At 47.1% G+C, this 24,557-nt stretch overlaps 1 protein-coding gene across 1 annotated transcript; it reads left to right on the top strand.

The window, feature by feature from the left end:
• The first annotated feature begins 3,710 nt into the window (after positions 1-3,710).
• On the top strand, positions 3,711-23,748 carry HSD17B1 (hydroxysteroid 17-beta dehydrogenase 1). The gene is made up of 6 exons (XM_088470752.1): positions 3,711-3,831; positions 11,708-11,869; positions 12,364-12,543; positions 20,259-20,352; positions 21,073-21,256; positions 23,578-23,748. The coding sequence occupies exons 1-6, from the start codon at positions 3,735-3,737 to the stop codon at positions 23,746-23,748; spliced, it is 888 nt and encodes a 295-aa protein (XP_088326878.1). The 5' UTR covers positions 3,711-3,734.
• Positions 23,749-24,557: the final 809 nt, after the last annotated feature.

Raw genomic sequence — 24,557 nt, forward strand, 5'->3', positions numbered from 1 at the left:
AACCACTGGGCTCAGTGGATTTAAAATGGCTTACAGCTAAGACTGTGTGTTTTTTCTGGCCATTGCTTCGGCCAGAAGGGTGTCAGATTTGGGTGCTCTCTCATGTCACCCTCCCTTTCTGATTTTTCATAGGGATAGGGCAGTGCTTCGCACTTGCCCTGGTTTCCTACCTAAGGTGGTATCTAGTGTCCACATTAATGAGGAAATTATGGTGCCGGCCTTTAATTCCCCAGACCTCTCAGCTGGTGAGGCCTCCTTGGATGTGGTACGTGCTCTAAGGATTTATGTTGACCGTACCAAATTTCGGACATTGGACTCTTTGTTTGTCCTCTATGGTCTCCGTAAGGGTTGGCCTGCCACTAAGCAGACTTTGGCAGGGTGGATTCGCATGGCGGTTTCTGAGGCTTACATTCATTAGGGCCTTCCTGTACCATCCTCTGTTAAAGCTCATTCTACTCGGTCTGTGGATCCTTCGTGGGCAGCTCATCGTGGTGCCTCTGCTGTTCAGCTCTGCAAGGCAGCCACGTGGTCTTCTGTCCATACCTTTATGAGGTATTATGCATTTGATGCCTTTGCCTCTCAGGATGCTTCCTTCAGGCGGCGAATTCTCCTTTCAGCACAGGAGCGTCCCCACCCTTAAAGGATACTGCTTTGGAACATCCCCAAGGTATCCTGTGTATACCCTATGGACCCTGAAGTAGAAAATATCAGATATGGTAAGAACTTACCCTTGTTATCTCTATTTCTACGAAGTGCATAGGGTTCCACAGGACTCCCACCCTGTCGCACTTGTACTGCAGATGGGCTTTGTTCTGGTCACCGGTTTTTCCGTCTCCTTTTGGTGAGAATGTGATTCTTGTGTGTTCCAGACTTTCTTCTCTCTCTTTCTTCTCCTCCTCCGGCCTATGGCTTGTTACGTAACTGATTTGCCTTGGCTCGGGGGGCGGGGTATAGGAGAGGGACCCCAGTGCATCCTGGGAGGCTGAAATATTAACTCTGAGGTGCCCAATGTCTGCCGCCATCACCTATACCCCAAGGTATCCTGTGAACCCTATGGACTTTGTAGAAATAGAGATAAAAAGGGTAAGTTCTTACCATATATTATTTTCACTTACATTTCCACCTGTGTATTCCACTGTTCTCACTATGGGGGAGATGCATCAAGCCTTGCAGAGAGATAAAGTACCAACCAATCAGCTGCTGTCATTTTACAGATTGTGCTTGAAATATGTCAGGAGCTTATTGGTACTTTATCTGTCTCCTCTTTCTCTCTCTCCAAGGCTTGATACATCTCCCCCCATAGATGTAATGTTTAAAGACCCACACACGGAGTGATATAGCGGCTGATCCGATGGTTTTGAAAGAAACCGCCGCTATATCGTTCCGTGTGTGGGCATGATATCGCCCACTGCGCGGTCCCCATGGAGTCATCCGTTGCTCCTCCAAATCTTTCTGCATGTTCAATCGATCTGAGGGATCGACGAACAATCCCATGCAGCGATAAGGGGGAGGGGGTGCCGGCATATAGGGCAGTCAGCCACTGGATCGCTCCGTGTGTGGGGACCGCCCAATATGTCGGCCGTTGGATCGCAAGTTTCATATCGCACCATGTATGGGGCCCTTAATACTGGTTTGTAGATAATTGTATCTCTTTTTGTTATTGTCACACTCTGTAATTTGAATATTCAGTAGAGCCCAAGGCCAGTCTTCTTGTTGCCTTGAGACATGGCAGTGTTTAGAAAACATGACAAGTTCTGGAATGTGCACAAATACAAGTCTACATATGAATTCTTCAGATGTTCTCTATGGTAACACCTGATAAAGAGAGTTCATGCAGAATCTGTAACAGTTCCCTTGGCCAAGCCCAACAATGTTTTCTCCAGACTTCACTGTTAATATGTGTAACCAAACATGAGATGATAACTGATACATCGTTTTCCATGAAGTGCTTTTATTCTGCAGATGTACCTTATCAGATCAGGTCTGTTCTCAGTTTCACCATCAAATGACTTGTGCTTCTGATGGATACATACATACATACATACATACATAATTCAGTTATAGTTTTGCGCCCAGATTGTATTAAACAGAAAAGGAAAATCATTGATTGTAATATTTGGGTCAGTTATTATCCCTTGAATGTGACTTTCCAACATCATGGAGTCTATGGGGCCTAATCATGATGTTTATTAATGGGGTCCGACCGACCCCGATAATTAACATTCTAACTCGCCTCGGAATCCGGAGCAATTCATTATTGCTCCGGCGTGGTGACAGCTGATGCGAAATCAGCTGTCCCCACGAATAGCTTCACTGCTCCTTTTCGGAGCAGTGAATTTTTTCACTGCTCCTTTTGGAGCAGTGATGGGAGTGCACATGCGTGACCTACAGGTCACGCATGCGCACAAGAGCCACGATGTCCGGCAGAAGGAGCCGGGCAGGGGTGGAGGGATTCGGAAGAGAGGGAAGGAAAAGCATGTGTGGGGTTGCTTCTCAGCCAAGGGAGTGGGCTCACTCTCAATTTTGCATAAGAACACAGCCATGAATAAAGAATGGTACCTAAACATCCTCCAAGAGCAACTTCTCCCAACCATCCAAGAACAGTTTGGTGACGAACAATGCCTTTTCCAGCATGATGGAGCACCTTATCATAAGGCAAAAGTGATAAGTGGCTCAGGGGAACAAAACATCAACATTTTGGGTCCATGGCCAGAAAACGCCCCAGACCTTAATCCCATTGAGAGCCTGTAGTCAATCCTCAAGAGGCAGGTGGACAAACAAAACCCCACAAATTCTGACAAACTCCAAGCATTGGTTCGGCAACAATGGGCGGCCATCAGTCAGTATGTGGCCCAGAAGTTGATTGACAGCATGCCAGGGCGAATTGCAGAGGTCTTGAAAAAGAAGGGTCAACACTGCAAATATTGACTCTTTGCATAAACTTAATGTAATTGTCAATAAATATCTTTGACACTTATGAAATGTTTGTAATTTTACTTCAGTATACCATAGTAACATCTGACGAAAAGGTCTAAAAACACTGAAGCAGAAAACTTTGTGAAAACCAATACTTGTGTCATTCTCAAAACTTTTGGCCATGGCTGTATAGTGTGTAAGAACGATTGTTTCAGAATTTCACAGATGAAACGGTTAGAAAACATCCACAAACGCATTACTTTGATTATCTGATCTGTTGGTGAAGACCAAAAATCTCGGCCTCATTTTCCTGATATCGAGCAGTGTGTGTGCATTCTCAATAATCTTCCCAAATATCCTATGTTCTCCTCTCACTATGTCACCCTCCTATGTCACCCTATTGGTGCTTTCAATTTGCCCGGTTTCTTTTAAAAAAAATCTGACAGTGTGTAGCTAGTTTTAGATCATACAGAGTATATTATTAACAATCCGTACATCATTAATTTATATACATTCTTAGCAGAATAGGTAAAGTATTTTCTATTTTGCCTCAAAATTGTGAACATTATCACTTTTAATACTGCATTTACCTATGTATTATCTACAATAAATATATATTTGAAATATATATATAGTGAGTAGTTGCTCAGCAGGTACATATACACACACACACGAGATTCCAACTGAGGTCCTTGAAGCACCAACTGTAGACATAACACAGGAGATACCAGTGCAGGCGGATTTTGTAGTATTAGCTTTGCATCTCATTGCTCCTAGAGAGTCCCTGAGTGAGACTGTGTCCCCTGCTTGCATTTCAGATGGAGAAGAGAGTGGTTCTGATTACAGGATGCTCCTCAGGAATTGGCCTGGGTCTAGCAGTGCTTCTTGCCTCTGACTCTCGCCAAAGATTTAAAGGTAAACTGCTGCCATAATATTTTTCTGTCTGGTTCAGCTTTAGCACCAGAAGACCTTTCTTTAAGGAATCTTCTGCCTGTCACATTATTGTAATTCTACTTAAGTGATGCCTACTAATCAGATACATTGAACATTTATGAAAGCCAAACACTTCATTAATGTAGTATTTAACATTTATCCAAGCACATGTTTACAGTAGTTTCTCATGCCATAAACCAGTGACATCTTAACAGTCCAGGTTTTAAGAATATGCACAGGTTTAGTACCTCAATCAATTTGATAAAACCATCTGTGCTCAAGCATGGATATCCTTAAAAGCTTAGATCATTACATGTCTATGCACGCCCTTATATTGTATTGTCTTTGTTGAACACTTGCCAGGACTTTACAACAATATGGTACCCATGGCTGACCTATAAAGAATCTGAACACTATGGGGTATATTTACTAAAGGTCGATTGAATCGATAAAAATCGGTCAACATCGATGTTTTGTTTCTGGGGCTAAACCACACATTTACTAATACTTAAAAAACTAAATGAAAAGTTGTCTGTTAGTAAATGTGTGATTTAGCCCAAGAAACACAACATCGATTTTGATTGATTTTAAACAATTAAAATAGACCTTTAGTAAATGTACCCCTATAAGTCACTATGCAGTTGTAAATAGTTGCCAGCTCTGTTGCTTCCTTATATTGATATGGCAAGTAGTTTTAGCTATAGTCTTATTTTTCTATCACAACTACAATATGGCTATACCATGGAAATGAGGCCTCTCCCTTATTTTATTCACCCCCCTTGTTCACCTTCCCTGTTTCTCGAAAGTTTTTTATTTGTGTTAAAAAGAAAAAAATACTGACCAAATGGCATGGCTTATGTGTCATATTCTGGTTTACAGTTTTTTCCTTGTTTTTCTTCTCATGGTGAGATATGACAACTGTATTTTGTTTTAGTATTCAAAAAAATAATTAGCAAAAAAAAAAAAGACAACACTATTAGGGGAATAGGTATGATTTACCGCCGGACCCGTGCCCGGCGGTTGGAATCCCGACACCAGCATCCCGGCAGCAGTGGAAATCCCGATCGTTGTAAGGTAAGTATTTGCTAACCCTATTCTACCCCCTAACCCTAACCCTCCCTTAAGGGTGCCTAACCCTAATCCCCCCGCTAAGTGCCTAAACCTAACCCCCCCCTTCCCCGCCTAAACCTAAGTCCCCTTGGGGGTGCCTAACCCCAAGTCCTCCCCGGGGGTGCCTAATGCTAACCCCCCCTTCACCTAGCCTAAACCTAACCTCCGCCGGGGGGGTGCCTAACCCTTAGTCCCCCCGGGGAGCTCTAAACCTAAAGCGGCTATCCACGCTCGGCGCCCGGCGTCCCTTCGATCAACGCCTGTCTTTAGTCCCTTGCTGGGATATGACAGTCGGGAATCCGGCTGTCGCGATTAGGTCCACCGGCTTCCCTACTGCATACCCTATTAGGGAGCCTTGAGGACTGAGGACAGAGTCGGTCGTTGCGGCCGCACTGTCGTACGCCACCGATGTTCGCTAAACTGCGCATGCGTAAAATTCGCGATGCGCATGCGCAAACTAGCTATTACGATCAGAAATTGCTCTCTCCTTCAACTTGGCCAGGTCGTTAGTTTGAGTGACAGGTTGAGGCGTTTTTGGGTGGTAACAGGGGAAGGTGCTTGTGAACGGGGGAGTGGAGATCCGAATGCAAGCGTGCCTGACTATTCAAACGGCGTTTTATGGGAGCGCATAATTAACTAAGTAGAGTCATGGCACATGTGACATGGGAGGTTTTTACACTGACTTGATCGTAGTGCTTAAGAGAGGGTATGGTCAACCTTAAGCTCTACGACCAGCTCTGATGGTTCCCGATGGTCTCGATTAATCCTTATATGCCCGGAGATGACGTGTAATGGGAACGAGAAGGGGGCGTATTTTTAGTCTTACAGCCGCATCCTCCCCTCGCTCGTCCAGCTAGCGATCCCATCTTAACGACGCAACTTGCGAGCGCTTCATTTGCATATCCGGCCCCTTTTACTTTACGACCGTGCGGCCGCAACGACAGACTCTGAATGAGGTCCTGAGTTTGAAAATCACTGCCTTAAACCAGTATTCCCCGACTCCAATCCTCATAGGTCCCTAACAGTGCATGTTTTACAGCTCTCCTAGTTGGTGCAGAGGTGTTTTCATTACTGGCTGAGACATTATAAAAGATCCACAGCTGGGGCGGGATGCAGCAAGCCGAGAAATGTGGTAAAACCCTGAAAATGCTTGGTTGCGGTGGATAACGCCATCTTGGGTTACCTATAGGGTCTTCTAATGGGAGAATGCTGAGAGAGGCATCCAATTGGATCCCTCCCAGCACCCCCCGTGGCATGCGCAGAAGGCCGCTGGAGGGGCTTCTGGGTCATAAACCCAGAAGCCCCTCCACTGCAAAGGGCCGCTCTTACCAACAGAGCGGTTCTTTGCGGGGATTGTCATGCATACCGCCGTTACCATTCATGCGATGACCAGCGGAATGCATCGCATCCCGAGTGCGATGTGTCATGCATCCCGTCTCTGGAGTTAATTGTTTAAATTGTGATACTGAGGAGATCTGTGAAACATGCAGTGTCATGGGTCCCTGAGGACTGGAGTTGTGAAACACTGCCCTAAACAGTGTTACTAATTAATTAATGGAAACACTACACTGAACCTTTTTCTTCTAATACTGGTTAATCAGGGCACAGAGTTTGGCATAACAGCTAGCATGTTTACATGTTTCCCAGGAAAAATATATTTAAACCTTCCCTAATGGTCTGAGTCCAGAGTATAATTATAATGTAATCGTATAGGGCGTTATGTACTAAGCATCGCATCCACGATGCTGTACATCCCCTCTGTCCTTGGGTACATAACGCTGTTGATTACCGTGGTATGTACCTAGAAATGCTATTTACATTGCAAAGGACAGCTCACCCAGTAGAGCTGTCCTTTGCGATGCCCCCGGACAGAGGGACTTACAGGTTTAACTCCCAAAGGTCCCTCTGGCATCCTTCTGCGCATGTATAGAAGACTGTGGGGGGTGATGAGAGGGTTTCGATTGAATCCCTCTCAGGGTAAGCATCCTGGCAAAAAGCCCATTGGATTCTATTGGGTAATGCCACCTGAAGGTGGTGTTACCCACCAGGACAAAGCACCGGAGCTTAGTACATATGGAAAATGCGGCAAACCCCCTGTTTTATACAGTCGTTCCTAATACAGTTTCACTTATTAGGTTTATGTAAGAAGGAACATTGAGATAATGGCATCAAATATAGAGAGAGTTAGTACTGGAATTTTAACATTATTGTTAGGTCACTTAAGAATAATGTAAAAATCCCAGGAGGTGCTCACTCTCATGAATGACGATGGATAGTCCCACTTAACTTAATTGAGGCTATTCACCGACATTCATGAGAGTGAGCACCTGCAATATGCAAGCAGCAGTCATCCCTCCCTAATGTCCAGGAACAGTCCCAGATTTTGTCTATGGACATCTATCCATTTTCCAATATTGGCTAACTGTACTGTACAATACAATTTCTATTAGCCTGCATATATGATTGTAACGGTCAATATTTATTATCAGGGGCACCGAGAGGGGGGGCGGAGCGGGTACTAATTACCCGGGCTTGCTGAAGGGGCCCGGTGGGGACCTGGGTCCGGCTCCGCCTGCCCCTCCCTCTTACATCACAACAGCCCAAAATGCTGTTGTGTGCTGGGCTGAACTGGGAGACTGTTAAGCATAAGTCACAGCAGTGTCCTATGCCTGTGGTGGAAGCGATCACACTGATCCCGCCCCCCACTGGCTATGCGCCGAGCTGAGGGGCTCACAGAAAAATGTTGTTGTTTTTGTTTCCCTAAGGGGGCGTGGCCATGCCTCCCGTGGTTAGGTCACGCCCCCTTCACCCAGGCCAGCTGTCGGCATGCCTGTTTACTATTATTTGTGTATGTTAATGTTTAATGAAGGGGAGCAGTGGCGGATCTAAACTAGGAGCTGTGAGGCTGCAGCCCCCCCTGTAAAATCCTCCACTGTTCAGCGAGCCAGTGCAGTCAGTGACTGCACTGGCTTCACTGTTACTGGAGGTGGCTTCCTATTGAAATCGCCACCTGCCAGTCACAGTGAAGACAGACAGCCAGGGGGAGGTGTCTCCTCCCCCTGGGACTGCCAGTCCGGACTGCGATCAGCAGGGAGCGGCTTCCAGTGGAAGCCGCTGCTCTGCCTTTCGGACAACCCTACAGGACTTCTCGGGGCTGCAAACAATGCAGCCCCAAGAAGCTGGTGTTAGGCGTGTGCATTCGCGGCGCCACCGCTGCTCATGCACATGCGCAGGTTCTGACGCCTGCCAGATTCATTGTGCAGGCACCGGAACCCAGGCCAGCAGCAGCAGCGGCAGCCCCCCCTCAGGAAAGAGGGCAGGAGCCGCTGCTGAAGGGGAGTGTTTCAAGTGCAAACAATACGATTATTACCAATCTTAGCCAACATACCATGATAGTGACCAGCGGCAGTTCTTACCTTCCTTCTATGGAGGGGCTGTCTGGGCTGCAGCATCATCTTGTCTTGGCCGCGGCACAAGTGTTCTGGCCACGGGTCTATTTTCTGGCACCAAGATTTCGACTGCCGGCATCCCGATCGTAGGTAAATTGACTACATCCCGTAAATATGCTAGTGAATTGCTGTGATTGATAAAGGTGCATACAGTGCTCTTAGGGCTCTATTTGCTACAATCCGCATATTGAATGCGGATTGTAGTGTGATATTACTGAGTGAATTCGCATTGCGAATTCAGGCAATATCACAGGGATTTACTATAAATCCCTTGCAGGGACAGAGCTTGTGATAAAGCTCTGTCACTGCGGATCCCATCCGCACTCTAATCGCGGTATTCTCTGAAAAAATACCGCGACTAAGAGCCCGCGCATGCGCCGACCCACCGTCGCTGCTACCCCCACCGACGCTAAGCCCCGCCCCCCGCGATCGCGGACCCCCCACGACCACCCCTCCCCCCCGCAAACCCCCCCCCCCTCCCTTCATTACACTTACCTGCATCCTCCTGGCCTCCGGTGATCTTCTACGGGCTTCCCGATCAGGTGATCTCCCATACTGCACCTGATGACCGGGCAGCAGTGCACTGTGGGAGACCAGCTCACCGAAGAGGAGCCATCACCGGAAGGCCCGATCACCGGTCCCTGGAATCAGGTAAGTAAAAAAAAAATTTTTCAATTTTTTTTTTTCTTTTTTTTTACAGCAATCAGCTTGCGGTCTATTTAGACCACATAGCTGATTACTGGTATCGGCTCCCGCCTCGGCTCTCCCCGTTAGAGCAGAGTGGGAGCCCGGTAACCGGGGGAGACCCTGGATAACGCCACCTCCAGGTGGCGTTATTATCACAGGGCTTCCCCCTGTATTTTTTTACAATTTATTTTTAGTAACTCTGGTCGGATCACATTTCCCATTACAATTATGTGAAATGCGATCTGCTTTACTAAAAATAAGTGATACTAGGGGTTGGAGTAGAATTTTACTAATTCTACTCCAATTGCCCTGTAATAACTACAGATGAAACTAAAATAATGTGAAAAGGGTGTGAAAACACCCTTTTTCACTTTATTTTAGTAAAAATAATGTTAATAAATAGAGCCCTTAGTCATTTCTAGCTTATGGTGTTTTGTCATACAAAGCATAGCACAAAATAACTGTCATACACCCATGACATAATCACCACGTGATAAAGGAGTAAAGCTTACTTGTCCTCATTTAATCATTCTGCAGTTTCTCTCTAGCAAAGATAAACCTTGTCAGACATGGTCTTGCCGACACTCATTAGAATTACATGAAATGCATATTGGTAGCTGCTCAATCACTTTAGTAATAACACTCAGGTGCATGAAAAAGAGGGGTTAGTCTATGCAAGAAACAGCAAAGGGTATCCTCCAGCACACTTGGGGGTAACATTAGCGGCCGCACGTTGGCTGGGACCCACGTGGGCTTAGCCAATGAGCGGCTCCTCCACGTGGGTCCCAGCCAATGAGCAGCCGCTAAAAGTTAGCCGCCACTGATTGGCCGGCGACCCGGGACTTAAGTCTGCTCGTTCCCACGAGCAGACAGTAGCGCAGTGTAACAGCATGCAGTAACATGCTGTTACATTGTATCAGGGGCCTGTCTTGGATTTTCTGCAGAGAACATCGTGGGACATAAAGGTGAGTATTGGATCTTTTTTTACAGGTAAATCGCGGGGATATTTTACGTTGACAAGTGGACGTGAACATCTGGAAACAGGTGAGTATGTACCTGTATGTATGTATGCATTAAAGCTTTATTATCACGGTGTGTTGTGTGTTTTTTTTAACCCTTTCCTTACAGGTAAACTACAGGTACCAGTGGGCCCTTAATGCCCCGCATGCTGGTACTTGTGGTTCTCCAAGTACCGGCATACGGGGAGAGTTGCTGGGACCTGTAGTTCCATTGTAAAGACAATGTTGAAAAATCTATTTTTTACACTAAACCTAACACAATCAACCCGCCACCCACCACCCAGGGGTGGCGGGGATAGCCCCGGGCTGTCAGCCTAGGCCAGGGGTGCCCTGGAGAGGGTGACCCCTTTATTGGTCACTAACTCCCCAGGGATCCCTGGCCTGGGCTGACTAACGGTCAGGGCTGATGCTGCGGCTGGGGGGCCCGGTGAAAGGGCACCCCTGGCTGTGGCATCAGCCCTCCATTAGAAAGGGTCCAGGGCTGGTTTTAAATATACGGTGGAACTCACATCATTTTTTTCTCATTATATTTAAAACCAGCTCTGTCCCTGCTGTCTTGTGCTGATTCTTACATTACAGGGGATCCCTACACATTTTTTTCCCCTGCAATGTTAAGAACCTGGACAGGCTGGCAAGCCCGGGGCTGGTTAGTGTTTTGGGGGGGGGGACCTCACGTAATTTTATTTTAAGACATTTTTCTAATTTTTACAAGGGAAAACAAACAAGCAGCAAGCTCATATCTCACTGATACGTGCTGGCTGCTAACTCGGGAGAGATTTGCAGAGAGAAAACACTGCAATCTCGGGTGAGTAATCTCCTGCAAAACTAGTTACTTGGGAGAGATACCGGTATCTCGTTCACCATCGGCAAACTCGTTTAGCCTCAAATCTCCTGTTGGTAAATTTGGTAAAAGAAAAGGGATTAAATCACCCAAATTTGGGCGAATTCCAGCTAGATAAATCACTTTGAAAATCGGGACCATCTCGAATCTTAGTAAATTTACCCCTGAATGATATCAGCAATAATATGTGAAAAACTACATGGTGGTAGATAATTCAGAGATCTCAGTTGCTTATATTTGCAAAAATATGGCTAAGCTTCCATGAAATGTCACGGCTTCTCTGATTACTGGAGGTTCCTAGTTCTAAGTCAAAGTCTGGGGTGTGGAACCCCAAAATTTATATAATTGTTTTAAATATTTTCACTTACTCCTTGAACATAGTCAGCTCCATCTGTCTTTCACCAGCTTTGTAGTTTTTTGGGGTAAAACAGGATGTTCCAGAAGCAGCGTTTAAGTTAAAGAGATATATTTGTGAGCATAATAATAACAAGATCATGCATTAACCAGCTTACCGTTAAGGTTTCCAAGCACTGATATTTGTAAGCATTCCTTACCAACCTGACAATACACTTACACACATTATATAGGCACCTGCCCACTGCAGTCCATATTGCAGAGGGGTCATGTTGATCTTGCATGTTCTATAAAGAAGAGTCTTAAAATCTGTTTATTTCCTGCTAATTGATATATTATGCCATCATCTGAAATGGAACAAGGTGGACAGTAAATGCTTGTTTCTCTGCTTTCTCCAGTATATGCTACCATGCGGGACCTTTCTAATAAAGAAAATCTGCTGGAGTGTGTACGTGACTGCCATGTGGACACTTTTGAGATCCTACAGATGGATGTCACAGACCGACAATCTGTGTTGGCCACAATTGACAAGATAAAGGAGCAGAGGGTAGACATTTTGGGTGAGTAAGAGGTGGGGTATGTACAATTTATAATAAGAGATAAGTTGGGCAGCACAGAAGGTGTAATGGTTAGCATTACTGCCTCACAACACTGAGGTCTTTAGTGCGGTTCCCCCCACGGCCCTAACTGTGTGGAGTTTGTATATTCTCCCTGTGCTTGCGTGGGTTTCCTCCGGGTACTCCGGTTTCCTCCCACACTCCAAAAATATACTGGTAGGTTATTTGGCTCTCAATACAAATGAACCCTAGTGTGTAAGTGTGTGTACATCTGATAGGGAAAATAGATTGTACGCTCCACTGGGGTAGGGACTTATGTGAATGGTCAAATTATCTCTGTAAAGTACTGCAGAATATGTGTGTGCTATAATGGCAGCTTATTATTATTTATTACCAGTTTTTTTATAGAGTTCTACCTGTGTATTTGTTAATTAGATTGACAGCTTAGGGATCGAATAATGGTTATCACTGTACATCCCCTGATTCATTTCTTGCAGTATGTAACGCTGGTATTGGTTTGATGGGGCCCCTGGAATGTCACACCTATGATATCATGAAGAAAGTCTTTGATGTCAACCTGTTTGGGACAATTAGCACCATCCAAGCCTTCCTGCCTGGGATGAAGCAGAGGAGATCTGGACGGATAATCATTACCAGCAGTGTGGGAGGGCTACAAGGTAATGGAGATAGTTAATACTAGCATTACACTTTTTCTCCACTTTTAGAAATATTGCATATACTGAACGGCTATATAATCTAAATCACTGAAAAGTACTTTACGTGTAATACTTATAATTGTACTGTTTTGTACGTTTGAAAACATATTGTTAGTTTTGAAACATTAATTGTGCACTTGATTATAGGTTAAAGCAGAAAGAATCACTAGTAATTGAAATGTAATGATTCTGTATTAGCAAGTTATCATTTTCTAACTACTATATTAGAATGCTTGTCTACTTTGCTTCCCTCTCTTATATGCATAGGAAAATATGTGCCAGTGTGCCTGTACAAACACAGAGTGAGCCATTTTATAGGCTGAACCAACATTCACAATAGTGCAGCCAGTCAATTAACTAGGTCCTACTGACCGCACAGGGGTATGAGAATTTTTTTCGTGTTGCAATTTTTTTTATGAGCTACTTGTGAACGCTTTAATAATTGTCACACACATTTTTGCACAGAAAATATAAATATTATAAAATATATACAACAAACCCTAATGATATAACCCCTAACTCAACTAGTTGGCTGGTTGGAACAATATTGTCCTGGTGTGTGGTCAGTTTAACACTAACCCCTAACCCTAACACCAATGTCGAATCAACCCTAACCTCCTAACAACGCTAATCCTAATAATCTAACCCAAAAGGGGCGGACTAGAGGGGCCAAATGGTTCTTATCTTATGTCAAATTCTACGTTTCTATGTTCCTTTCATAGGCACCAGGCAATGTCAGAAAAGTTTTTAAAATTTGTTTTGATAGCCAGAACATATTCACAATTAAATTTGTTGAAAATAATAATAAAAAGGTATAATCTGACTTTTCTTATACAAATTAAAGCAGCAAAAATCTATTTCTAAAATACCCCCACACATTTACAAAATATATTCACAAGCAATTAAGAGAGCATCAGAGGTGAATCTGAAAATAGCCAATCAGGTGAGGCTAGCTAGTGCTGGCGACTGTGATTATCATTGGTGTTATTTGCATCAGCCCTCTCAGGCACCCGCAGGACACACCTACTGACACATGTATCTTAATTTCTGTGCGGGTCTGCCTGTGTATGAAATTGCACAAACATGCCCTTATTGTACTCAGACTGCTTTTGTACACCCCTTCCACACTCTGTAACTGTCAGATCTATATACTGATAATAAATATGAGATATGGTAAGAACTTACCCTTGTTATCTCTATTTCTACGAAGTCCATAGGGTTCCACAGGATACCTTGGGGTATAGGTGTGACGTCAGTCGCAGGGCACCAAAGAGTTAAGCTTTCAGCCTCCCAGGATGCACTAGGTCCCCCTCCTATACCCCGCCCCCGAGCCAAGGCACCTCAGTTAGTTACCAAGCCATAGGCCGGAGGAGGAGAAGGAAGAGAGAGAACAAAGATCTGGACACATACAAGAATCACATTCTCACCAGAGGGAGACGGAAAACCGGTGACCAGAGCAAAGCCCATCTGCAGCACAGGTGCGACAGGGCGGGAGTCCTGTGGAACCCTATGGACTTCGTAGAAATAGAGATAACAAGGGTAAGTTCTTACCATATCTCATATTTTCTACTTCAGGGTCCATAGGGTATCCACAGGATACCTTGGGGATGTCCCAAAGCAGTATCCTTTAAGGGTGGGGACGCTCCTGTGCAGAAAGGAGAATCCGCCGCCCGAAGGAAGCATCCTGAGAGGCGAAGGTGTCAAACCTGTAATACCTCACGAAGGTATGGACAGAAGACCACGTAGCAGCCTTGCAGATCTGAACTGCCGAGGCACCACGTCGAGCTGCCCACGAAGGACCCACAGACCTAGTGGAATGAGCCTTCAGAGAAGGAGGGACCGGTAGGCCTTCATGAAGATAAGCTTCAGAAATAGCCATACGGATCCAGGCTGCCAAAGTTTGCTTTGAAGCAGGCCAACCCTTTTTACGGAAGCCAAAGAGGACAAACAAAGCGTCCGACTTCCTAAACGAAGAAGTGCGGTCAACATAAGTCCTTAAGGCCCGCACAACATCCAAAGAGGCCTCACCCACGGAAAGACCCGGTGAGTTAAAGGCCGGAACAACTATTTCCTCGTTAATATGAAACTGGGAAACAACTTTGGGAAGAAACTCGGGCCGAGTGCAGAGCACTGCCCTGTTCCCATAAAAAACCAAGAAAGGGGGTCTACAAGAAAGAGCCCCTAACTCAGAAACACGTCTGGCCGAAGCAATGGCCAGAAGGAAAACAGTCTTAGCTGTTAGCCATTTAAGATCCACTGAGCCCAGTGGTTCAAACGGCGGTCCTTGGAGAGCCCTCAGGACCACAGCCAAATCCCAAGGCGCCACAGGTGGAACAAAGGGCGGCTGAATGCGGAGAACACCCTGCATAAAGGTGCGCACATCCGGGATTGTAGCAATCCTACGGTGAAACCAGACAGATAGGGCCGAAACCTGTACCTTCAAAGAAGCAAGGCGAAGCCCATGATCTAGTCCCGCTTGCAGGAAGGCGAGAATCCGAGACAGACGAAACTCCCGCGGTGCATAACCACTCGGTCGACACCACTGGAAGAACGTATGCCACACGCGATGGTATATCCTCGCGGAAGACGGTTTCCGAGCTCGTAACATGGTACGCACCACAGAGCTGGAAAACCCCCGGGACCTCAGCATGGCCGTCTCAACAGCCACGCCGTCAAAGACAGCCGAGTTAGGTCCGGGTGAAGGCAAGGACCCTGAGACAGAAGGTCCGGTCGTAGCGGCAACCGCAGAGGAATGTCCACGGACAGACCCTGAAGGTCTGAGAACCAGTGCCGTCTGGGCCACGCGGGAGCTATCAACAGGAGCGTCCCTCCTTCCTGTTTGAATTTCCGGATTACCCGTGGAAGAAGGGAGACCGGAGGGAACAGGTATGCGAACCGGAACGTCCACCGGACGGACAGAGCATCCACCAGAGACGCCCCTTCGTCTCTTGTGTGAGACCCGTACACCGGCAACTTGTTGTTGTGCCGGGACGCCATGAGGTCGATTTCTGGAAGACCCCACCTGTCCACCAGTAGTTGAAAAACGTCCGGGTGCAGGGACCATTCCCCCGGATGAACGTCCTGGCGACTTAGAAAGTCCGCCTCCCAATTGAGCACTCCCGGGATGAAAACCGCTGATATGGCCGGAAGATTGCGCTCCGCCCAAACCAGGATCCGAGAGACCTCTACGAGAGCCGCCCGACTGCGAGTTCCTCCTTGCCTGTTTATGTAGGCCACGGTGGTAGCGTTGTCCGACTGGACCTGCACCGGGCGACCCTGGAGAAACCGCTGTGCCTGCTGGAGAGCATTGAAGACCGCACGGAGTTCCAAGATATTTATTGGAAGCTCCGCTTCTGTCGGCGTCCACCTGCCCTGGAACAAGTGTGGACCCGAAACTGCTCCCCAGCCCCGAAGACTGGCGTCCGTTGTCAACAGGACCCAATTTGGAACCCAGAACGGACGTCCCTTGTTGAGGTGGGTCGTCTGTAACCACCACGTAAGGGACAGGCGAACCTCCTGGGTGAGCACAATCGTCTGGGACTTCAGAGACTGAGTCAGCCCGTTCCACTTGGACAGGATCAGGTGCTGCAGAGGTCTGGAGTGAAACTGGGCGTATTCCACCATGTCGAACACCGACACCATGGAGCCCAGTAACCTCATCGCCGAGTGTAAGGACACCCGGCTGCTGTGCAGACAACTGCGCACCCTTGACTGTAAAGCAGAGATCTTGTCCTCCGTCACGAAGATCCTTTGCTGTCCCGAGTCCAATAAGGCTCCAAGATGCAGAATCCTCCGAGACGGGATTAGAGTGGACTTCTGCCAGTTGATTAGCCAGCCGTGCCGTTGCAGCAGTGCAATGGTCAGGTCCAAGTGGCGTAACAGGAGCTCTGGAGATCCTGCCACCAATAACAGGTCGTCCAAATACGGCAACATGCGGACTCCCTGCAGCCGCAGAGAAGCCGCCATGACCGCCATCACCTTGGTGAAAACACGTGGTGCTGTTGCCAGGCCAAAAGGTAACGCCCGAAACTGGAAGTGGTCGCTGCTGATTGCAAACCTGAGGAACTGTTGATGGCGCCAAAGAATAGGGACATGCAGGTAAGCGTCCTGTATGTCCAATGACACCAAGTAGTCCCCAGGTTCCAGCGCCAGAATGATGGACCGTAGGGTCTCCATCCGAAACTTCGGGACCCGCAAAGACTTGTTGAGTGCTTTGAGGTTGAGAATCGGACGATATGACCCATTGGGTTTCTGTACCAAAAATAGATTTGAATAGAAACCCTGGCCCCTCTGGGAGAATGGAACCGCCACTATAACTCCAGCCTGGAGCATAGTGTGCAATACCTTCCGCAGCTCCGTAGCCTTGTTCCGGTCTGATGGGAGACCCGTGGTGAAGAAGCGAGCCGGGGGTCTGTGCCGGAAGGAGAGGGCGTATCCGTGGGAAACCACCTCCAGAACCCAAGTGTCTGTCGTAGTAGTCGACCAACACTGGGCGAACTGTAGCAGGCGGCCTCCCACCCTGGGATCCCCCAAAGGGAGGCCCGGACCGTCAGGCCGCAGGCTTGCCATCTGGCTTGGGGGCCGGACGTCTGGTACTCCATGCCTGCTTCCGGGGCTTGACCGATTTCTTAGGGCCAGCCTGTCGAGGAAACGACTGTGGTTTGGGCCTGCCCTGGGCCCTAGATGACCGAAAGGACGATGGTCCCGAACCAGAAGGAGCAGCGGCCGACGGGAGACAGGCAGATTTGGCTGCCGCCAGCGTGGCCACAATCTTATCCAGATCCGTACCGAAGAGAACTTCTCCGGTAAACGGCAACGCTTCCAGACCTTTCTTGGAATCTGCGTCCGCCTTCCAGGATCGCAGCCACAAGGTGCGACGAGCAGCTACCGCTGCTGAAGAAATTCTAGACACCAGAGTACTAATGTCTAGAGCCGCCTCGTTGATGTAGGTGGCCGAATCACGGAGATTGCCAATCAACTCCGCCTGATCGGCCGGACAGTCGGATTCAAAAGAAGCCTCTAATGAATCCGCCCAGCGCTCCATCGCTCTGGCAACCCAGCAAATGGCCATAGCCGGCCGTGCTGCCCCCCCTGCAAGGGAATAAGCGGACTTCAGGCAGATTTCTACCTTGCGGTCCGTAGCATCCTTAAGGGAGGACATGGATGGCATCGGCAATGTGGCACTACGGACAAGACGGGTCACGTGAGAATCCACCTGTGGAGGGGATTCCCACTTCGCAAAATAATTATCCGCGAACGGATAAGCCACCGCCAGGCGTCTCTGCGGCTGGTATCTTTTGCCAGGTTGTTTCCACGCCTCCTCTAAATGGTCCACCAACTGACCCGAAAGAGGAAAGACTGTGGCATCGCCCTTCACATCTTTGAAAAAGGCATACTTAGATTTAGCCGCTGGGGGAACTTCGTCCTCAATCACCAAGGCTGTGCGGACCGCCCAAATAAGTCCAGGAATATATACTTTGGACTTAGCATCAGCGTCCTTAGTATGGAGAGGTTCCTGATCGTAAGGATCTAGAATCTCCCCATCATCAGACGTCCCTTCGTCATCCTCATAAGGAGCGGACAGAGACGCCACCGGCCTTTTATGAGACCGCATCACAGACTCCCCTTGCAACACATCCGACAAGTGCTGTACAGAACTCGTCAGGGAGTTAACCCACGCTGGCTCCTGAGAACCCGGGAGCGGGGAAATAGGGAGACTGTGGGGTACCACCAATTGTCGTGGGAACCCCTGCATGGGTGACGACACCACAGACTGCTGGGACAAACCCATCGGAGTAAACGCGGGCTGCGGAGCTAACTGGCCCACTAAAGCTGTTAACGCCTGAGCGAAACAAGCCCAGGGCGGCTCCTGTACCGGTGCTGTAACCGTAATAGGCCGCGCCATGGACAAACACTGCCGGCAAAGGCCCTCCGCGCTACCCTCCCCCTCCGCTAACGGTACTTTGCACGTGGTACACTGTAGCCGGAGGGGAAAATCACTTTCAGACATGATGGCACCACGTATGTGACCTCTCTCACCAATTAAGTATTAAATAGGCGAGAGACCACCCTGCAGCACCGCACCGCAAGGGCTTTAGCAGAAAGAACAGGGACAGTAATAAAGCTGACAGTTTAGAGAGAAAAGATTACAGGCAGCAGCGCTAGCACAGTCACATACAATGCAGAAAAATAACAATTCCTGCACTAACAGCGCTGATCACTCAACTACACAGACACAGGGCCTGGTAGGACACAGCGCTGCATACACAGACCTGACCACAGCGGAGGAGAGGTATGCGGGGGGACCCAGACCACGATGCTTCCTTCCAGCGCTTCCAGCAGCGTTCACCATGCGTTCTGGAGAAGATGGCCGCCGAGGAGCAGAGAGGAGGCTGGCCTGGGGGAGGAGCGCTGCCACAGGACCAGTCGGCAGCATGCAGAGAGGGCTGTGTGCAGCGGGGGAGGCGCCGGCTGTGAGACAGGGAAGGCGCGCTCCCCTGGCATGCATTTAACCCCTGGGACGCCGCAGCGCTACCGCTCTGCTGCGGTCCGCTGTCCCAGGGGGTAGTGGAAGCGCAGGTTGGTCGCCTGGCTCCACGCTGCAGCCAGTCCCCAGGGAGCCCCCTGCCTGGGGACTTAGGACCATGTGATCAGCGGGGACCCACCGCGGGACCCCGCTGCTTACCTCTGTCCCCCTTGAATCCGGCCATGGTCCGGAGCATCTGGGGTCACCGCTAGCTGTGACCCCAGACGCCCACCAGCATCCCCGGATCAGTACCGGCGTTCTGGTACCGGCGGGGTGTAGGGAAGACAGCATGGACGTCAGGACTGACTGTCCATGCTGTTCATCCAGTTGTGCAGCCACAGCTGCATGAAGAATAAGCTTCAGGGGCTCTTCTAGCCCCCACTCCAACAGGTGCACCCGACTCCGGCCGGGCACCAAACTAAACTGAGGTGCCTTGGCTCGGGGGCGGGGTATAGGAGGGGGACCTAGTGCATCCTGGGAGGCTGAAAGCTTAACTCTTTGGTGCCCTGCGACTGACGTCACACCTATACCCCAAGGTATCCTGTGGATACCCTATGGACCCTGAAGTAGAAATGTATCTTACACTCAGCAAAAGGCGTGACGCCCAACTCCGCATGAGTCCCTAAGGTGCTGATAGTCAGCAAAATGGGCATGAATGACTCTGATTATACAAATTACTCTAATTACACTTAGACGAGCTTAGGGAGGACAGAAACTTCCCATGGAGCAGAAAAGCCATAACAGATCCAAAAATAATGTTGCCTCCTAATAGGGTTAGATGCAGGTTTTGCTAGGTCTGCATTGCATCGCTGAAGCCACATTTGTGTATACGCATCTACTGTCCTTTGCTTGCTATGCTACGTAAACATTTCACACTTTGCATCAAATGTTCTTTAAATCTGCACTAGTTTATAAAGACTTTGATGTGAAAATATCACTATGATGATCCATGCCCCTTTGTCTTGGAGTTAAAAGTATTGTCTCTAGTTACTTTTTTGACACAGTTACATTGTGTTTTCATCAACTCTACTGAAACAGCAATACTAACATTCACACAATGTCTGTGATTTTGTGTCTTCTGTTTTCCCTTTGAGCTGCAGTAATACAGAAATGTAATGTATATGAATACACATAGCCTTCTCTATTACAGGTGTCCCATTTAATGATGTGTATTGTGCCAGTAAGTTTGCGGTTGAGGGGTTCTGTGAGAGCCTGGCTATCGTTCTACAGCATTTTAATGTACAGTGAGTATATGTAGGTTGTTTTTGCAAGGAAACAGAGTAAGAATATGAGATTTCCCGTTGCCTCTGTGGTTTTGGTCACTGGAGTTAAAGGGGTAATTATATTTAACAGTGGCATCCCTGGGGTTGGTGTCACCCAGTGCGCCTACTCACCCTGACACCCCCGTCTGTGTACTCCTATGTGTATGGAAGGGGGTGTGGCCTCATGCCCATGAAGCCATGTCCCCAATGGTATGACTTTTGGGGCGTAACCATACCACACCCCTTCAATGTTGCCATGCTCCGGGGTTGCCCAGCACTCTGGGAGCTACTGTGGAGCCCCCAGCCTCTCTGGGTACAGTGTGGATGACGTGCTCGTCATCTGTCACTGCTATCACCGCTGCTTGGTGAGACTATCTGAGGGGGTGACACAAAATTAGCTCTGTTATTTTGGTGTCACCCCCTCGGATGGTGTCACCCAGTAAGGCCCGCACCCCTATAGTGACGCCACTGATGTTAAATACAAAACATGCCTGGTTTAGGAATAAATATTATTGTCCCTTTGAATCAAGCAGCCAACGAAACAAAAAAAGGGTAGCAATTATAGTCTGTGAAATTAAAAATATGGCAACCCTAGACAAGAAGTTCTCATTCTATAATGCACACTAGAGTTAAAACTATCTCACATGTGACATTCGTATCACACGCTGTATTTTATCTTTATGTTGCTATCTTCCCATGAAGTGTGAGCCTCATTGAGTGTGGCCCTGTCAATACCAACTTCATGAACAAGCTACAAGTGAGTGATACCAATGACAGCCAACTCGAGGGCGTGGACAATGACACCCAATCCCTGTACGCCCAGTACCTGCAGCATTGTCAGACCATCTTCCAAGACGTGGCACAGGACACAGATGAAATCTTGCAGGTTTGCCTTTCTCAACCACTCTAATGCAATGTGTAGACACGTTTGAAACATATTACAATACACACAAAAATAAAGATACTTGTATACTCAAATACTTTAATACACAAAATAAACTGATACACAAAAATTCATTATATTATAAAAGACAACACTGATATACAAACATAATAATGTACAAACAAACGTGATATATAAATCCAAAATTTCTATGTACACATTGCATCAAAGAGGCATAATGCAAAAGGATGCGAATTCACAGAGTTGGTCACAAGTCACTATTCAATTGTATTTGTTCTTTCATTAAAAACAAACAGAAAAATGGTCTCTATATAATATAATATCCCACAGATAAATATATTCATAAAATATGAAAACCAATAATACAGTTTTCATTTTTATTTCATATGTAGCAGAAATTGTGTCACTAATACAAAAAAGTGTTAATAGTATGCCGATATGTCTGCCTGCACACTATAGAGATAGTCTGCAGTATTTCCTAGTGGTATGCAGTCACAATGTGAGAATGTCAACATTACTATTAGGGTAAAGTTTAGGGGTTAGGGTTTGGCTAACCTCAAAAAGACAGTCGATATTCTGACCATTTCAACATTGCATGCGTGTAAACATGGTTAATGTCGACATAATATACTGAACCCTTCCTAGCAAAATAAGGCAGTTAATTTTCAGTGTTAATTGCGGTATTAGATTTAGCCAATAACTTTGAGAGGTGATGTTTATTAGTTCAATTCTGAACTCTTACTATAGGAAATAGAATTTCTACACATGTGCAGAACTTGTCAATCCAATTCGAAGTCCTCCATAGTAATCCACATGAAAACATAATGGCAAAGTAGTAAGGATGACCATCGATGTTTAATAACCGTTGATAGTGTTGCCATAAATGGTGGATATCTGATGGTACTGCACTATCGATGGCAGAGAAGGTGGCAATGTTTTTTCCTTTCTGGCACATGGATGCAGAGGTTTGCTCCTCCCTGGTGCCCTGCCCCTTCTCTTATTGGCCCGCAGGTTAGACCTGCCCCCGTTCAGTCCTAACCCTTTCGCTGATTGGCTCGCTACCCAGAGCAGGAATGCCCATTGATGGGTGAAATCATTAATGTTTTTTTGTTGATGATTTCATCCTATTGATTCAAAGCATCATCAACAGTGACCCATTCCTATCATGCAGCTGAAGAGCTGCTCACAGATGTCAAACACTTTTCTGTTCACTAATACTGTTGAAGAAAAAGTGTTTTACATCTTCTGTTCTGGCCATACTTGAATCATCTTCACATTTTGTGAGTGACTGGAAGTACTACATGGCCACTATGTTCTGATGTGGATTTCTACAGATAAATTCTATACATGGTTTACACATTTTTGGGACTTAGGGCCTGATTCAGACCCGTTTGCTAGGCTGCGTTCGCACGTAGCCTGCCGATGTTTGCAATCTGTGCATGTGTATAAGATGAAGTGCACGTGCGTGAACTAGTCCATGCTATCGCGAAGCGCTCGCACCCTGCACACAGATGCCTCGCTAGATGAGTGACAGGACTTGCCGTTTGTGGGTGGTGACAGGGGTTGGTTGATGGTAACGGGGGTGTAGTGGTGTGAAGGAGGCGTGTCTGTGGATCCTAATGCCGTTTCAGGGGCGTGCATAATTAAAACACTGCGTCAGCATACACATCACATGGCTGAATTACACACTGCAGCACTCGCAGTGCTTGCGGTAGGGTGTGGTCAGCCACAAGTGCTGCATATGGGTCCGATGTTACTCTATGTTACCGATTGTTGAATACACTTCCTGGAGATGACGTGTATTACTAAGGGAAAGTGGGCATCTTATGACAGGCTGGTGGGCGTCTAAATACACACCGCGATCGCACGCCAAGACCTAGTAAGCGTGCTAATATCTTGCCGTGCGATCGCAGGATTTGCATACTTTGGCAGCTGATGGCTGCATGCTAATGCAGCCTAGCGAACGGGTCTGAATCAGGCTCTCAGTTTACTCAACTCCCCAAAAAGAGAGATGAGGCAGAGCTGTGGGATGGCTGGAGAGTTAGTGTGAAGGGTGGTTGGTGAGATCATAAATTACCTCCACTCTGTAGTTTAACTTGGTCCCTTAATTCTTTAATATCTGCAGGCTTTATCTTCATCTTTGTCTGTTCTTGCAGCACTGATAGGTGTATCGTAGGAGAAGTACCAATGCACTTGATCATTGTTTCTTAATTAAAGTAATTGAATATATATATAAAGGGCTAAATTAAAGCTGTACATGAACAGTGCTTACAAATGACTGTTATTTTATGTGTATATTGTAGGTTTTTCTTGAAGCAATAGAAGCTCATGTGCCGTCACTGCGATACTTCACCACCCAGTTCTTCATGCCACTGATAAAGCTGAAGTTATCAAGTACAAATGGATCAGCGTACGTCCACGCCATGCATAAATTTGTGTTTTCAGGATCAAAGCCAAAGGAGGAACCTCAATAAATGAGAGAGCTTGACCATGGCTATGATTGTAACATTGTGACCTTATGTCTATAATCTTGTGTACTCTTTTCACAACCACATAAGCTGATAAAAACAAATCGATTTACAAGTGGTATAATTTAATTCTTTAATGGCTGTCTTTGAGCATGAAGTTCATGATGCTGCGTTGGTATAAATCTTTGCCCATCAGGCAGCAGCAGGATGACTAAACACACCCCTCTCTGCTTGCAGAACTACAGATCAGAACCATGTAAAGTTGCACTATAATCAGCAAGACAGAACTTACATAAAAATAATTTTTTCACATTTGGGAGGGATTCATTGATTCCTTGTCAGAAGATATAAGGACTCAATTACATAAATGCTTTCACTCTACTCCATGGTACGAAACTAGACTTATGTTAGATGACATCCCAATCAATCTGCCAAGACCCGCCTCTGTGGTCCAATCTGACAGAATTGCCGACCACGCCTACTGATTTAGATACAATGGGTCTCATTCAGACCTGGTTGCAAGCGCTGAGCGCTCGCAACCGGGTCGATGGTTAGGCCCTGTGCACGCGCAGCGGCCTCACTTTGCGTGCGCAAGCCCCGGAGCAAGAGAGAAACTCTCTCGCTCCAGAGCTCACTACAAAAGGGCCGGCTGTCGATGTTGATCGACAGCTCGGCCCGTTTTGTAGGCGGGGCAGGGGGGGTGGTTTCACATACGGCAGCGTTCCTGATGGAACGCTTGCCGTTTTGTGGGCAGCCGCACTGACATCAGCAGTGACGTCGGTGGGGAGCTTCCTGCTCGATCAGAGCAGGAAGCT

Source organism: Taudactylus pleione, unplaced genomic scaffold (assembly GCF_031769625.1).
Source record: "Taudactylus pleione unplaced genomic scaffold, aTauple2 ptg000102l, whole genome shotgun sequence".
Lineage (NCBI taxonomy): Eukaryota > Metazoa > Chordata > Amphibia > Anura > Myobatrachidae > Taudactylus > Taudactylus pleione.